Here is a 13,724-nt window from a genome sequence, read left to right on the forward strand (position 1 = left end):
TTTTGAAGGTTGGCATTACTAATTATTGACGTAAAATTTGACATTTGAAAACAAATCGTTTTTTATTGAAAATTAAGCAAAAAATTCCTTTTTTGGCACCTGATCTAAAAAGTCGGCGTCATTTACTTTCGTTTCTCACTTATTTAGCCGTAATAACACGAAATTTTTTCTAGGTCCAGTTCCAATTTACCCTGCTCACTGACACCCTTTACTCGCCCCTTCCGGCCGATTTGCGCCCCACAATCGACTACGACCAAGACGAGGACGCATCAGTACCAAAAACAATCGTCGCTGTTGAAGTTCAAGACACCAAAAATGGGGCTACTCATTACTGGTCATTGGATAAACTCCGGTGAGTATGGTATAATTAAAAAATTTGAATTAGTCACATTTTGCACACCAATCAGTCAAAGACTGGAATTGATGCGTCTGGTTTATAACGAGGAAGTTGTGGAATTGGCAAGTCCTGAAATTGGTATTGAAACAACGACAGCCCCCTTGTTGAGATGTCTCACGCAATGTCCACCATCACCGTCACGCTTCTCACTTACCAGTCTCATACCGTCGAGGTTGGTGCCACTGTTGTTGTGTTTATGTGCTTTTAATGTTGGCACCAACCTTGTGTGATATTTGCGATTGTTTCACCTCAATTTTTTGCAATTTTAGACAACGACTGGAACTCATGCGAGAAATGTATCACAACGAGGCCGAAATGTCACCGACTTCGCCCGATTATAACGTGGAATCCCTCACCGGGGGAGACCCCTTCTACGATCGTTTCCCCTGGTTTCGCATGGTCGGTCGTGGGTTTGTCTACTTGAGTAATCTCTTATATCCCGTGACATTGATTCATAAAGTTGCGATTGTGAGTGAAAAAGGGGATGTTAGAGGATATTTGAGAGTGGCCGTTCAAGCTGTCATGGATGAGGATAATTCAGATCAAGTTGGTGTGAGACAAAGTGCAAGAATTGCATTTGAAACACCCAAAGGTAGTTATTTTCACAATTAGGATCATAATAATCGTTTTATTTTAGCCGTTATTGAACATAAAAATATTCACAACATTGATGATCGTATTATCGAAGGTCAGAGCGCTATTGATCCGATTAAAATCGATGATCTTATAGAGTGTGATGCAGATTCGGGACGTGGAGACAGTTCAGTATCATCAGATTTGAAAGAAGATGAAATTCCTGATCATTTATCAATTGGGAAGGAATTCACTTTTAGGGTTACGGTCCTACAAGCTGTGGGAATCTCCACTGAATATGCCGATATTTTCTGCCAGTTTAAGTAATTAATTTTATTTTTTTTTAAGCAAATTAAGTCAAATATTTTCCTAGTTTTTTGCACCGACACGATGAGGCTTTTTCAACGGAACCGGTGAAAAATTCCGGTAAAGGGACCCCTCTCGGTTTTTACCACGTACAAAATGTATGTTTTATTCCTTATTTTGGCGTTAAAAAAATTCATAGTGTGTTTTAGATCACAGTTTCAACAACTAAATCCTTTATTGATTATATTAAAACTCAACCGATTGTGTTTGAAGTTTTCGGTCACTACCAACAACATCCTCTTCACAAAGACGCCAAATTGGAGGGTAATGTCCGACAGCCCCCTCGTCGTATGCTCCCCCCCTCCATACCGATCTCACAACCGGTCAGATCGAGCAAATTCGGGGCTTTGCCCTCCCCTTGTACCGCTCATATTCATGCCAAAGTGGACGTTTTAGTATGGTTTGAAATTTGTGAATTGGCACCAAGTGGCGAGTACGTTCCTGTTGTGGTTGAACATAGTGATGATTTGCCTTGTCGTGGATTATTTTTGTTGCATCAAGGAATCCAGAGACGGATTAGGATTACAATTGTTCATGATCAAGCCGCTGAGATTAAATGGAGAGATGTGAGAGAGTTGGTAGTGGGAAGGATTAGGAATAGTCCAGAGTCGGATGAGGATGAGGATAATGATAATTCCGTATTGTCATTGGGATTGTTTCCAGGGGAGTATTTGGAGGTGCCGGGGGATGATAGAGTGATGTTTAGGTTTGAGGCGGCGTGGGATAGCTCATTGCATAATTCACCATTGTTGAATAGGGTCACGGCCTGTGGGGAGCAAATCTTCATGACCATTTCTGCATATTTAGAGGTAATTAATGAAATAGACCATTTTTCGATTTAAGTAGAATTTCGGTCATTGCCCCTCCATACTGATTATTAATATCTTTGATCATAATCAAGCATTTTGATTTAAGTAGAAATTTCGGCCTAAATTCACCAAGTCATTGCCCCTCCATACTGATTATTAATATCTTTGATCATCATCATAATCAAGCATGTATTATTATTATATGCTAAGAAATAAGAAATACAGATTTGTCAACTAGAAATTACCACCTAGGATTTGAATTTTTAGGAAAATTACGTTTTTCATGTTGATTGTAACTAGAATTTTGAGAAGTAATTTTGAATGCCTAGGGTTGGTTACCCCTTGTTGTTGACAGTTGACGTTTTCTGTCAACCTGCTGTCAATTATCAATTGAGTTATCTACACAAGTTGACAGGTGACTTAACCTAAATTTTTGACACTAGTTACGATATGAAACTTTTGTTTGTCACCACAAACCAACCTAACCAAATCTATTAACGAATATCCCTAAATTCTAGGGAGTAATTTCTTGTTGATACGATAATACTTTTAGCAATTGTTCATTAATTTTTAGTTGGAAAATTGTGGCCGCCCCGCCATTATAACAAAAGACTTAAGTATGGTGATATATGGAAGAGATGCACGAACTGGTCCACGATCTCTCAAACATCTCTTTTCCGGAAATTATCGTAACGCCGAAGCTAATCGATTGTCGGGAGTCTACGAATTGCTATTGCGACGTGCTAGTGAAGCAGGTAGTCCAGGTAGATTCCCTAGCTTAGTTTTCCCCTCCCAAAATCCAGGAGTCGGACTCAAATTTTTAATTTTTTTGAACAGAAAATTGACTAAATTTTTTTTTTACAATGTTTTTTAGGCCCGGAAAGGAGTTACGTCCAAGGAAAAATTTCGTGTTTTTTTTTGTAGTTATAACGTTTCTCCGTAATAATAACAACAAAATCGAAATATCTAGGATATTGAAGTTCAAGTTACTATAAAAAGATGTTAATGACTGAAATAACTTCGTTTTGTTTATACAGGGTGTCTCAACGAGTTGAAAAAATCCATTAGTGACCTTTAAATGGTAAAATTAAAAAAAAAATGTATAGGACAAAGAGGTTAGGTTAGAATTGAAGAAATCTGGACTTTTATTAGCAATTTTATTTCAAGTCGACGTTTCGAGTATGAATTTACTCTTAATCATGATTGTAATGGCGCCGGTTACTAAGAGAATTATTGTGAAGGTACGTTTTTGTACCTCAAAAAAGTTATTTTTATTAAAATTTAAATTATGTGAAAAATTAAATTTTTCTGTTACTAAAAGGTTACTGGAATGAATTATTAGTTTATAAATGGATTTGCAAGAGACCGCCATTTAAGAGGTGTTTTTTTTAAACAAGTTCGAATTCTAGAAAATGGAAATTATTAAATGTATGGTGTATGCAACTATCAATTCACTCTTACATGGTGGTTTAATTAATATTAATTCAAATTAAAAAAAAAAAACTGAAAAACTAAAATTTCTATTATTCACCTGTGTCCTCTTAAATCTAGTTACATTGTCAAAGAATAAGAAAATGTAATACATACAATTTTTTTTCCCTATTTTTGTATATTATATATTATAATTTAGAGCTACAATTTAAGTGATCACAACTTTTTAGAAAAGAATCTAGACAATATAAAAAATATTTTAAAATTTAATGAATTTCCTAACTATTTTATTAAGGCTCAATTTAATAATTTTTTTCAAAGCAAACAATAATAGAAATTTTAGTAATATAAACACATATAGACTAAATAGTAATAACAAACCTTATTTTAAATTTCCATTTATTAAAGACATTACACATAAAATAAGAAAATGTATACCGGATTTTAAAATTGCCTTTTATAATACAAAAACCAAACTTAAAGATCGAAAAAGTTTCCAATCTCATATACTATAAAATCCCATGTTCTAACTGCGAAAAATGTTACATACTCTAAAATTTTGGAGTTTGTCTTTTTTTTTCGAAATTTGTAAACAACAGGAGAAAGATCTAAGCTTTCTCTTTCAAACGCCAAAAAAAACATATTTAAAATTAAAACAATAGCAGAGTTGCCGATTTTTAAATTGGAAGCTGCAAATCCAAAAATTTTTGAAAAACTCCAAATATTTCAAAAACGGATAAATTTAAGCTGATAAAAAAATCGCAGTAAAAAATATAGCATTCCATTTAAAATAAGAAACTATTTTCATTTAAGAGGACTTAATGTATATATTTTTTTAATTTTAGCATTTAAAAGTCACTAATCGACTTTTTCAATTTGTTGGTACACCCTATATGTTTGTTTTATTTTATTTCAAGTTATTAGTTTCCAAATCCAAAAAAAAAAAAAATCGAAGAGTCCACCCTTGAAAACCCACCGTTTCGTTCATCACCCTCCTTAGATTGTGTCGTCTCAGAATAATTAATTATCATTCTGAGTGGGTGGAAAAAAACCGTTGAATTGGTTTGTTTCTCAGGTGTGCAAAGACGGCAACGTCGCGTCTTAGACACCAGTTCCACTTACGTACGTGGCGAAGAGAATCTCCACGGTTGGCGTCCTCGTGGCGATTCGTTAATCTTCGACCACCAATGGGAGCTCGAGAAATTGACCCGACTTGAAGAAGTAGAACGTGTACGACACACTCTCCTCTTACGCGAACGTCTCGGTCTTGATCGTTCAACCAATCACAACAAATATCATTTAGATTATACGAAAAGTGAGAAAGAAGTATGCAACATGGTTGCTAAGAATAACAATCTTAATGCAACTGTTGATTATTACGAATATAACGATCGCGAGATGCAGCTTTTGATGAAATGTGTTAGATTGATTCAGGGGCGAGGGAGAGAAAATGTGTCGGGGATGAAGGAGAAGGAGGTTTCAAGTCCTGAAGAAATGACCGAAATGAGTACTAGTATGTTGTCGAGTATGGGTTCGATAGAGTTGTGTTCACCGGAAAGGGCAGCTCTTCCGGGTGAATGTGCTCCATTCCCACCCGTTCCTGTCTCTCCTCCGGGTCCCAGAGACCCGGAATTGGTACTATACGTACCCGATATGGAAGAGATTAGGATTTCACCTGTGGTGGCAAGAAAAGGATATTTGAATGTATTAGAGCACAAAACCCATGGTTGGAAGAAACGATGGGTGGCCGTTCGGCGACCATACGTTTTTATCTTTCGTGATGAGAAAGATCCCGTAGAAAGGGCCCTTATTAATCTAGCAACAGCCCAAGTGGAGTATTCCGAAGACCAATTAGCTATGGTTCGACTCCCAAATACCTTTAGTGTGGTAAGCAAACATCGTGGTTATCTACTTCAAACTCTACATGAGAAGGAAGTACATGATTGGTTGTATGCTATTAATCCACTATTGGCTGGTCAAATACGATCAAAGTCGGCTAGACGCAACCCAATTCGTCAAGAAAATTCCGAAACTAGTGTAGCATGCAAATGAGATTTAATCGTTATGGAATCCGTTTTGGTTTATTAGTTTTTTGGTTGTGATTCCATAAAAGGGGATTTGGTTCCAGTCCAGGTGCTATTGAATTACATTATAAATAGAGCAAAAAAAATTAATTCTGCTCTCTAAAAATGTGTTTTTCGTAGCATCTGGGCTGTTTTTCTAGTCGAGTGTAAGGATTGTGTGCAATAAGCGAATTTGAATGCTTATTTTCGTTTTGATTGATCTCAATGTTTCTAAGATGATGTTAAAATAGTATTAAAGCTTCTTCTAGTATAACAAATATTTAATACATGTAACATCATATTCAGCCGTTTTAATGTTAAGGCCTCGGTAAAATGAGTGTAAAGAAACCAAATTTTGACACCTTTTCGTTTGATTTTCGGGCACAGTGATGTACAGGGTGTTTATTGTTCAATCGATGGAAGAGCTCACTTTTTGATTATTTTTCGAACTTCCACTTTAACCCTGTTGTTATTTTTGTACTAGTAGATTTACACGAATTGTTTTTATTGTATATACCTACCAAAGTTAGCACAATAGATTTCACGCTGAAACCGCTATTGTTTCAAAACTGGCATTTGTAAGCCTAGACTTACATTCATGACCATGTCTTGACTGATTTTAGTTATTTGATTTGGTTGTTGTAGGTGCTTGTTAAACTCATCATAATTTTATTTTTATAGCTAGTTCCCCTATAGACACAGTGCTACGCTTATCTAAGCTATAAATGTAAAAAAGAAGTACTATTTAATGAAAATTTGTAGGTACAATGTAGGAAAATTTACATTGATTTCTGTTTTTTGTTTCACTTTATTTTCTGATGCTGCCTTGCCATTTATAATATTAATTGAACGATTATTATTATTGTATAATTGTGTAAGCATTATATGAAGTAAATAAAACCAAACAATTGCTCTTTTATTTTACTAATCACTCAGATAATTACATTTCAATCAACTGAAAATTGTTATTGCTTTTTAATTAGCAGACGCGTCTCTGATTTAAACTCCAGTTCATTAGCTTTTTAAACCAGTCAACCCAATCCCACAACTATAACCTGTTTATATAAGAACCGCATTTTTTCAGATTAAGTTTTTAATTAAATTAAATACTAGATCTGATTGCGTAAAAATAATAATATAGTAACAAGATTTGTCGTAGGGAATTCCAATTCTAATTTTGGTATGACTAATATTAATCATCTGGTTTTTACCACAAAAAAAATGAGTTTAGGGATTTTTGCGTCAGTTGGTATCACGAAAAGGCATTCAACTCGAACTGACATTTGTTATTCTGCGTAGGGTAGAAATGAATTGAGATTTTTTCATATTTGCCACCGAAAAATCGCGAAATTTAAAACCAACGCCATTATCACCAACATAGAAACATAAAATACACTAGCCTGTTAAGGCACCCAAACGAGTTGCGTTATTAAAGGCGCAAAATAAAGAAATACAATTTTTGCTTTACTTAGAAGTAGTAGATTTTTACCAAAACATTCTTTTGAATACCTAATAACACAGAGCTTTAAACACTACTAGTAGGACCCCTTCAGAACACTTTTTTTTTCAAGCATTTTGACTTTGTTTTCAAAGATATGTTCAAAAAAGCGGTCAATTCGTAGTGGCCATTATCCTGTATAAATTTGTCAAAATTATACATATAAAGATAAAGTAATAAATTATGTTGTAAAGTCTTTTAAACGAAAATAAAAGGTTGCATCAAAATATATATTTTCAAAAAAATATTTTATTTGCTATATTTTAGGTTCTTAACAGTTTTTTATGATGTTTACTATCAAATTAAAAATTTTGATTTTATTTACTAAAGTCGCGGTCAATTCATAGTGGCCACTTCCTTGTGTAAATATGTAAAAATTAAGTTATGTAAATCCGACTTTAAACATCCAATTGTTTTTTTAGGGACATATCTATCAAAAATGACAGTTCTGAAAAAGTCGGGTTAGAATACTTCACTGCGCCTGTCACAATTGTTGACATAATTTAGTTATTTCTGCTGCCAACATAAACACAACTTTCATACTAGAGGTGGCGGTCTAGGGGCTACCAACCTTGCATAAATTAAATGGCCACTATGAATTGACGGCGACTTTATATGAGCTTGTTCAGCACACGTATTGAAATGGGTAAAATAGAAAATAATTGTCACCAACATTGAAAATATAAAATACACTAGCGTGTTAAGGCACCCGAACGAGTTGCAAAATAGATGATTTAATTCGGAGTTTTACACCGTAGTAAAGTAGATTTTTACCAAAACATCCTTTTGAAATGTCAATAATGATGATTTCTTAATAACACAGAGTGTTAACTCTGAACTTAACTCCAAATATTGCAAATTTGTTAGTCAATCGCTTTTTCAAAAAGTGTGCCAAATTTATTTCAAAGAAGCAATGTTGCAATATTTTTGTCAAAGATAATTGAATGTAAGTTTGTGATGAGATGACGCTTTGTTTAATTTATGGAAATTCTTAATTTTTTTGTTATTTAATCACCAAGAACACATGAATACATCATTATGAATTTGGAAGGTCACATTACACAGAATTAGAGAAAATCAAGGAGATAAACAATTCGAGAAACATGTCCAGGATCTAAACACTGATTCATCTTTTTGCCACACACGGACTTAAAAGGACAGGTTGACAAACAAGAGAAAATAAAACTAATTGGATAGAGATCAAGAATCTAAAAATAGAAATTCGATGAGAGAAATTACATAAATCTTCACGTGACGTCAATCGCGATATTGAAGATCAACAAGAAAATTCAAGCTGCGACAATTGCGTGAGGTCAAGGTGAGAAAGAATTTACCTCCTCCACCAGACTCGAAAACCTTTCACAAGCCAATCATATTGCAACGTGAGGAGAATATTTACGAGTCGAGAAACTCGAGATACATATGCTTCAAAAACACGCTGTTTTCTTCAGTCAACCAAAAAACTTGGACGCGTCAACGATGGCTGGTGTTGTGTTGCTGGCTTTTGCCTTGTGTGTCGCAGGTTAGTGCTTTTTATTTTACAAAGTTTCCCCAGTTAAAAAAACTTCAACTGAACAAATTTACCAATTTATTCCAATTGTTGACTAAACAATAGGAACAAAAAGCAAGAAATTCAAATAAAAATAAAATTTAATAATTATTAGTAATTTTGTATACAGGGTGTGTAAGATAAGATACCAGAAACATAAAATGTTTCAAAAATTCTGTTTGACATTTGACATGTCAATTTAATGATAGTGATGATTTTGTATATGTTTTTTAATAATTATTTAGTAAAAGCACAAGAGTTTTGTTGTCTTCAATGTCAACAAGGATTTTTGTCACTCGATATAACAAGAATTGTACATTTTTTAGCTTTTTGAAGTTGTTTTTTTTTTAATTGTTATAATTTTTAGTTGTTTTCGGTCAGTCGGAGCTGCCAGTGACCCAGCAATGCTTGGGTTGCATCTGCGAGGCCATTTCTTCGTGTGACACCACTAGTAGTTGCGCTGGGGATGTGTGTGGTCCTTTTAGGATCACGTGGGCTTATTGGTCCGATGCTGGGAAACCCACAGTTGGTGGTGAATCACCCGAAGCATCCTCAGCCTACTCGAATTGTGCCCGTGACACCTACTGCTCGGCCTTGGCCGTACAAGGATACATGCACAAATTCCAACAGGTTGGTTTAGGACCGGTTTTAATTTGCTTTTTAATAACTAATAAAACTCGTTTGGATGCGTTAACAGTCTAGTGGATTTTATGTTGTAATGTTGGCGACACTGCCGTTGAAAACAAGTTGCTTTGGGAAACTCATTTTCAGATAACGCACAATGACAATTGAATTTTCCAACGCCTTCACGTGTTACCAACCGACGCAAAATTCCCTAAATTAAGCGCAATTATAACTCGTTTTATTTCAGGATTGCAATAATGATGGTAAAATCGACTGCGACGATTTTGCTCTAATTCACAAATTGGGAGGATATGGGTGTAAAGGAGCCGCTTTTCCGGGAGTGTATGGGGAGAGATACCTTCAGTGCAAAGCTATAGTAGGCGGAATTAAACCTTAAGACTAATTAAAGCTGTGAATTTATACTTTTTACTATTTTTATTGATAATAAAACTTGACCTCACATTGTGTGTTTTTGAAACCCCTCAAATGAATTTGGCAACATTGAGTGTCAAATTCAAACGTCAAATTTTTATAGGTAATTGTCATTCACTTGCGACGGGCGATCGCCGGCTTAGCCGTCATGTAACATCCAGTGTCACCAATAGATTTTTCGTTATTTAAAGTCCCTCTGTTATGATTTTTCAAAATTCTCAGGTTAAATTACTCAAAACGACAAAAAAATTTCTTTTTAATCACGAGAATATCCGTCCATTATGCTCACATTGTTACCAAATGAGTGGAAAAACAAGTTTGCAAAACAATTACAACAAACTGGTTTTTGTTCTTCTAAATCACAACAAATTGTCTCAGGGAACTCCACTAATTAAAAATTTGCATCAGTGTTGGATTAAATCGCCACAAACATGTCGTATTCCCCAGTCGTTTGTTTCTTGTTCTTTTATCATGTTTTTGGGCAAGGTAAGTGATACCAATTTTATTTTTTTTTGGTGATATCACTTTTAGAGCGTCTCCAAATTGTCAATTTGGATGCAGAGTGTTTCCGATGTTTGTGTTACGCAGCCACTAAATGTAATTTAACAGTTGGGTGCGATGAGGGGTATTGTGGGCCTTACAAAATCAGCAAGATTTACTGGAAGGACGCTGGGGAAGTTATTTTACCAGACGATGAAAGGAAGAGGGATGGAGGTGAGTCCTTGAACCGCGATTGTGAACTTAAAATCCTATTGTTATCGTGGAATACCAAAGCGGCGATTCAACATCAATATTCATGATTTATTTGTCCAATTTGAAATAATTTCTTACCATGCCCATCAGATCCGGCTGCGTGGATTATAACCGACGACCCATGACATCATAATTTCGTGGAAAAACACGATTTTGATACAATCTTGTCTTTTTTTTTTTAGCTTACGAAGACTGCGCCATTTCGTATCAATGCGCCCAAAGGATTGTTCTCAACTACATTGCGAAGTATGGAAGGGTGATAATGCAGTTTTCGCGTTTGGGAAATGTGTCTAAAATGGATTTTTTCCAGGATTGTAACAACGATGGTGTTACAAATTGCGATGATTTTAGTTTGATTAATTTCAACGGTGGTTTTCAGTGCAAAGCGGCATTGAGTCGAAACGAAGCTGGACAATCATGGTTGGAACGATATCGGCTTTGTAACCCGGAAACTCTATTGTAATAAATTTTGTAATTCTCAGTAATGAAACACAAGGTTGTGATAATAATCTTTAATGTGTAGTTTGACGGAATCAACAGACTGAGTAATTAACTAACTAAAGTTGATTTAGGATTGGTTTTTAAACGGCGAAGATTTAAATACACTATAGACAGTGTTAATAATAATTAACAATTGTTTTTCAATTAATTTTAATCTTTATTTTACCCCAAAGCTGTTGTGTATGCAACCAGTTATACACAAATTTGTTACGTTTGTGGTAACAAAAAATAAAATACAAAATTGTTCGTTGTTTAAAAAATTGAGCACAAATCGCTAATAAACGAAATAATTTATCAAAAAACGCTTGTAATATTTGTTAAAAATCAAAAGATTAAGTTTACTCTAAAATTGTTGTGTATGCAACCAGTTATACACACCTTTGTAAAGTTTGTGGTAACAAAAATGTAACAATTATTTGTTCTTGATCACACAAAACTGAGAAAAATCGCTAGTAAACGCGAAAAAATCGCTTGTGGTCTTTGTTACAAACCAAAACACACTTATACTTAAAGAAAATTTGAGAAATAGAATGTTTATCTAAAACAATTAATATACAGGGTGTTAAGAAAAGATTCTAAATTTTTAAGGAGGTAATACAGTGCGGACACGGAATTTTGGACATTAAATTTATGCCAGTTCAAAAAATGTCAATATAAGCCACGCTTTAGTGACGTTTGAAACTAAAATTTGAAAGTTTTAGTTTTTTTGGAAACAAAAATGCCAGTAATACGTGTTTTTATACAAGTTCAATAAACTATTTTGATTTGTTGTCATTTTTTTCTCTAGCTGTCAGGATAAAAATTACAAAAAACAAAAGTGAGGTTAGTTGTCTAAGGCTCGTTTTACATTTTTATGTCAGTAAAATGACAAATCATCGAAAATTCTGTGTCCGCTAGTGTAGTATGGACTATAACTTAATGCTTATTGTTGTACTCAAAAATCACATATTTTCACACTTCACTAAGCACTAGACGAAAAAATAACAAAATTAAATGCACTAACCTTTATGGCATCTTCTTCTGCTACCCTTTGTAGCAATTTGCCTCTGCTTCTTAAACGGACCTACTGAAAATAAAGAAATACACAATCAGTTTAATGTAAGAGATTATTTGAAAATATTAAATAAAATTTAAGTGGAATTTTTCACACAAATTAAAAGAAATTCTTGACTTACCCTTTAATCCGGATCCTTATACCACGATTGCTTCTTCCATTTTCCCCATTAACACTCAAAATTTTAAAAATCGCGCACTACTAAATGTCTTTTAGGCACTCGAAAATACCCAACACGCATGCAATGATAATACAGCCCCCATTTCTACACTATTTCGCACTGAACCACCAAATAAATAATAACAATTATTACAATGCAAGTGATTCATAGGGGAGCTTGGTTAAGACGGACTCGTTATTGTAATAATTCACCAAAAAAAAAAGGTCTTTGTTCGGGGCCCATTCGCCACGTCACAAAGTAATTCAAATATTACCCAATTTCACGTCACAATTTTTGCGCCTTTTACATTTATTATTGTTTACACAAGAAATTTTATGTCGTACTAATCCGTCAAGATGCTAGCATCTGATTGGTTACTTTTTCAGAATAAAAATAAATGAAAACAAGTAGAGTTTTTGAGTTTATAATTTTATTAAAAAATTCATGTTTCACAAAAATTTACAAAAACGCTTCCAAATCCGAATCCGACTTGATATCCGAAGAGTCCGAAATTTCGGAACTTTCCTTATAACAGGTAATTTTCATTTTTTGCGACACTTTCTCGTCGCTTTCTCCATCCGACATAATCACACTCTCATCCGAGTGATCCCGTAATGGCGACGGCAAAGATGGCGGTTTCGGGGGAATCCCGCGATTCCCAATCTGCGAATTACTTTCGATTTTCTTCTGTAAACAGCAAATTTTCGACAATTCTTCCAGTCTTTGCTTCACAATATCTAAATTTTTGCATTTCGGGGTTTCACTCTTGGTTTTCCTCACAGCTTTATTCATATCCTCGTGCAAGTGGTTGAGAAAACTGTGTATTTGCTCCTTGACGATATCGGCCACGTGACTCGCGTATTTGTCTTCTTGGATTTGGGGGATTTCCTCACAATCCCCGACTGAAACAGACTCATAACAAGGATTAAAATATAGGATTATGACTTTGTTACCGGGGATTTGGGATTCTAGCGGAGGCTCTGGGGGCTTTTTCGCCGTCTTGCGTTCAATGCTTTTCCACACTGGTTTCATTTCCTCCCTCTTTGGCGGCTTCTTTCCGATGAGGTAGGGGAACATCGGGAGGAAATTGGTGGTCATGGGGAGGAGGAAAGTGCCACTTTTATTACCAGAGTTCTTCTCGATTATAGCGTTAACAAATTTGTGACACGAGTTGATGTAATTGACCGCTTTGACGTAGTCGCGACGCATACCACCGTCATTTTGACCCAATCGCGTACAAGGGTAGAAAGTGAGATTTTCTTCCTTGATGAGGACCACGCGCTCCGTTTGAGAACTGCTGGATTTTCGCTGGGAGGGGACGCGAGCCAACGGTCTGGGGGAACTACGCACCGGTTTCGTCGGAATCGGAATTAAATTTCGCTGACTTCGCATTTTAGACGAATTTTGATTCACATACCGGACAAATGACACAATGACAAGAGAAAAATTGTGTCAAAAAACTAGACGTCTGGATTTTGTATTGGCGAAAAAATCTATTGGCAACACTGAATTAT

The 13,724-nt window shown here is 35.1% G+C and overlaps 4 protein-coding genes across 17 annotated transcripts in view; 3 read left to right on the top strand and 1 right to left on the bottom strand.

The window, feature by feature from the left end:
* LOC123003925 (kinesin-like protein unc-104) overlaps nt 1-6,622 on the top strand; it is a 21,703-nt gene extending 15,081 nt beyond the window's left edge. For 2 of the 10 annotated variants that reach the window (XM_044396981.1, XM_044396989.1), the window contains 8 exons: nt 174-352; nt 408-569; nt 667-989; nt 1,035-1,293; nt 1,344-1,434; nt 1,486-2,145; nt 2,720-2,909; nt 4,652-6,621. In XM_044396981.1, coding sequence (XP_044252916.1) covers nt 174-352; nt 408-569; nt 667-989; nt 1,035-1,293; nt 1,344-1,434; nt 1,486-2,145; nt 2,720-2,909; nt 4,652-5,628 — 2,841 coding nt within the window. In that variant the 3' untranslated portion in view covers nt 5,629-6,621. Of the gene's footprint in view, nt 1-173; nt 353-407; nt 570-666; nt 990-1,034; nt 1,294-1,343; nt 1,435-1,485; nt 2,146-2,719; nt 2,910-4,651 lie in introns of all 10 variants that reach the window. The other 8 variants (XM_044396984.1, XM_044396990.1, XM_044396983.1 and 5 more) reach the window with 7 other exon arrangements.
* A 1,804-nt stretch (nt 6,623-8,426) lies between these two features.
* LOC123003934 (lysozyme-like) lies at nt 8,427-9,772 on the top strand. Its single transcript, XM_044397003.1, has 3 exons — nt 8,427-8,659; nt 9,054-9,316; nt 9,558-9,772. The coding sequence occupies exons 1-3, from the start codon at nt 8,560-8,562 to the stop codon at nt 9,705-9,707; spliced, it is 513 nt and encodes a 170-aa protein (XP_044252938.1). The 5' UTR covers nt 8,427-8,559; the 3' UTR covers nt 9,708-9,772.
* Nucleotides 9,773-9,844: 72 nt separating this feature from the next.
* Nucleotides 9,845-11,144, top strand: LOC123003933 (invertebrate-type lysozyme 3-like). Of its 5 annotated transcripts, XM_044397002.1 has the most exons (5): nt 9,851-10,228; nt 10,274-10,456; nt 10,678-10,751; nt 10,806-10,821; nt 10,875-11,144. In XM_044397002.1, the coding sequence occupies exons 1-5, from the start codon at nt 10,174-10,176 to the stop codon at nt 10,937-10,939; spliced, it is 393 nt and encodes a 130-aa protein (XP_044252937.1). In that variant the 5' UTR covers nt 9,851-10,173; the 3' UTR covers nt 10,940-11,144. The 5 variants fall into 5 exon arrangements, with proteins under 5 accessions (XP_044252933.1, XP_044252937.1, XP_044252932.1 ...); XM_044397001.1 differs by having other exon boundaries at nt 9,854-10,228; nt 10,678-10,821; XM_044396999.1 differs by having other exon boundaries at nt 9,858-10,228; nt 10,806-11,144.
* A 1,485-nt stretch (nt 11,145-12,629) lies between these two features.
* On the bottom strand, nt 12,630-13,695 carry LOC123003929. The gene is made up of 2 exons (XM_044396994.1): nt 13,164-13,695; nt 12,630-13,112 (listed from the first exon to the last, which is right to left on the bottom strand). Exons 1-2 carry the CDS (start codon nt 13,600-13,602, stop codon nt 12,670-12,672), a joined length of 882 nt encoding a protein of 293 aa, XP_044252929.1. The 5' UTR covers nt 13,603-13,695; the 3' UTR covers nt 12,630-12,669.
* Nucleotides 13,696-13,724: the final 29 nt, after the last annotated feature.

This window comes from Tribolium madens, unplaced genomic scaffold (assembly GCF_015345945.1).
Source record: "Tribolium madens isolate multiple individuals breed KSU strain unplaced genomic scaffold, Tmad_KSU_1.1 Scaffold_1;HRSCAF=32;Tcas5.2_LG8, whole genome shotgun sequence".
Classification (NCBI taxonomy): Eukaryota; Metazoa; Arthropoda; class Insecta; order Coleoptera; family Tenebrionidae; genus Tribolium; species Tribolium madens.

Bases quoted from the DNA above. Each gene is read 5' to 3' on its own strand.
- LOC123003934 (XM_044397003.1), top strand. From the start codon at position 8,560: ATGCTTCAAAAACACGCTGTTTTCTTCAGTCAACCAAAAAACTTGGAC. The intron at 8,660-9,053 runs GTTAGTGCTTTT...TATAATTTTTAG, and splicing joins TTTTGCCTTGTGTGTCGCAG to TTGTTTTCGGTCAGTCGGAG. The intron at 9,317-9,557 runs GTTGGTTTAGGA...GTTTTATTTCAG, and splicing joins ACATGCACAAATTCCAACAG to GATTGCAATAATGATGGTAA.
- LOC123003933 (XM_044396997.1), top strand. From the start codon at position 10,174: ATGTCGTATTCCCCAGTCGTTTGTTTCTTGTTCTTTTATCATGTTTTT. The intron at 10,229-10,273 runs GTAAGTGATACC...TATCACTTTTAG, and splicing joins TTATCATGTTTTTGGGCAAG to AGCGTCTCCAAATTGTCAAT. The intron at 10,457-10,677 runs GTGAGTCCTTGA...TTTTTTTTTTAG, and splicing joins TGAAAGGAAGAGGGATGGAG to CTTACGAAGACTGCGCCATT.
- LOC123003929 (XM_044396994.1), bottom strand. From the start codon at position 13,602: ATGCGAAGTCAGCGAAATTTAATTCCGATTCCGACGAAACCGGTGCGT. The intron at 13,113-13,163 runs GTAACAAAGTCA...AGTCTGTTTCAG, and splicing joins GCTAGAATCCCAAATCCCCG to TCGGGGATTGTGAGGAAATC.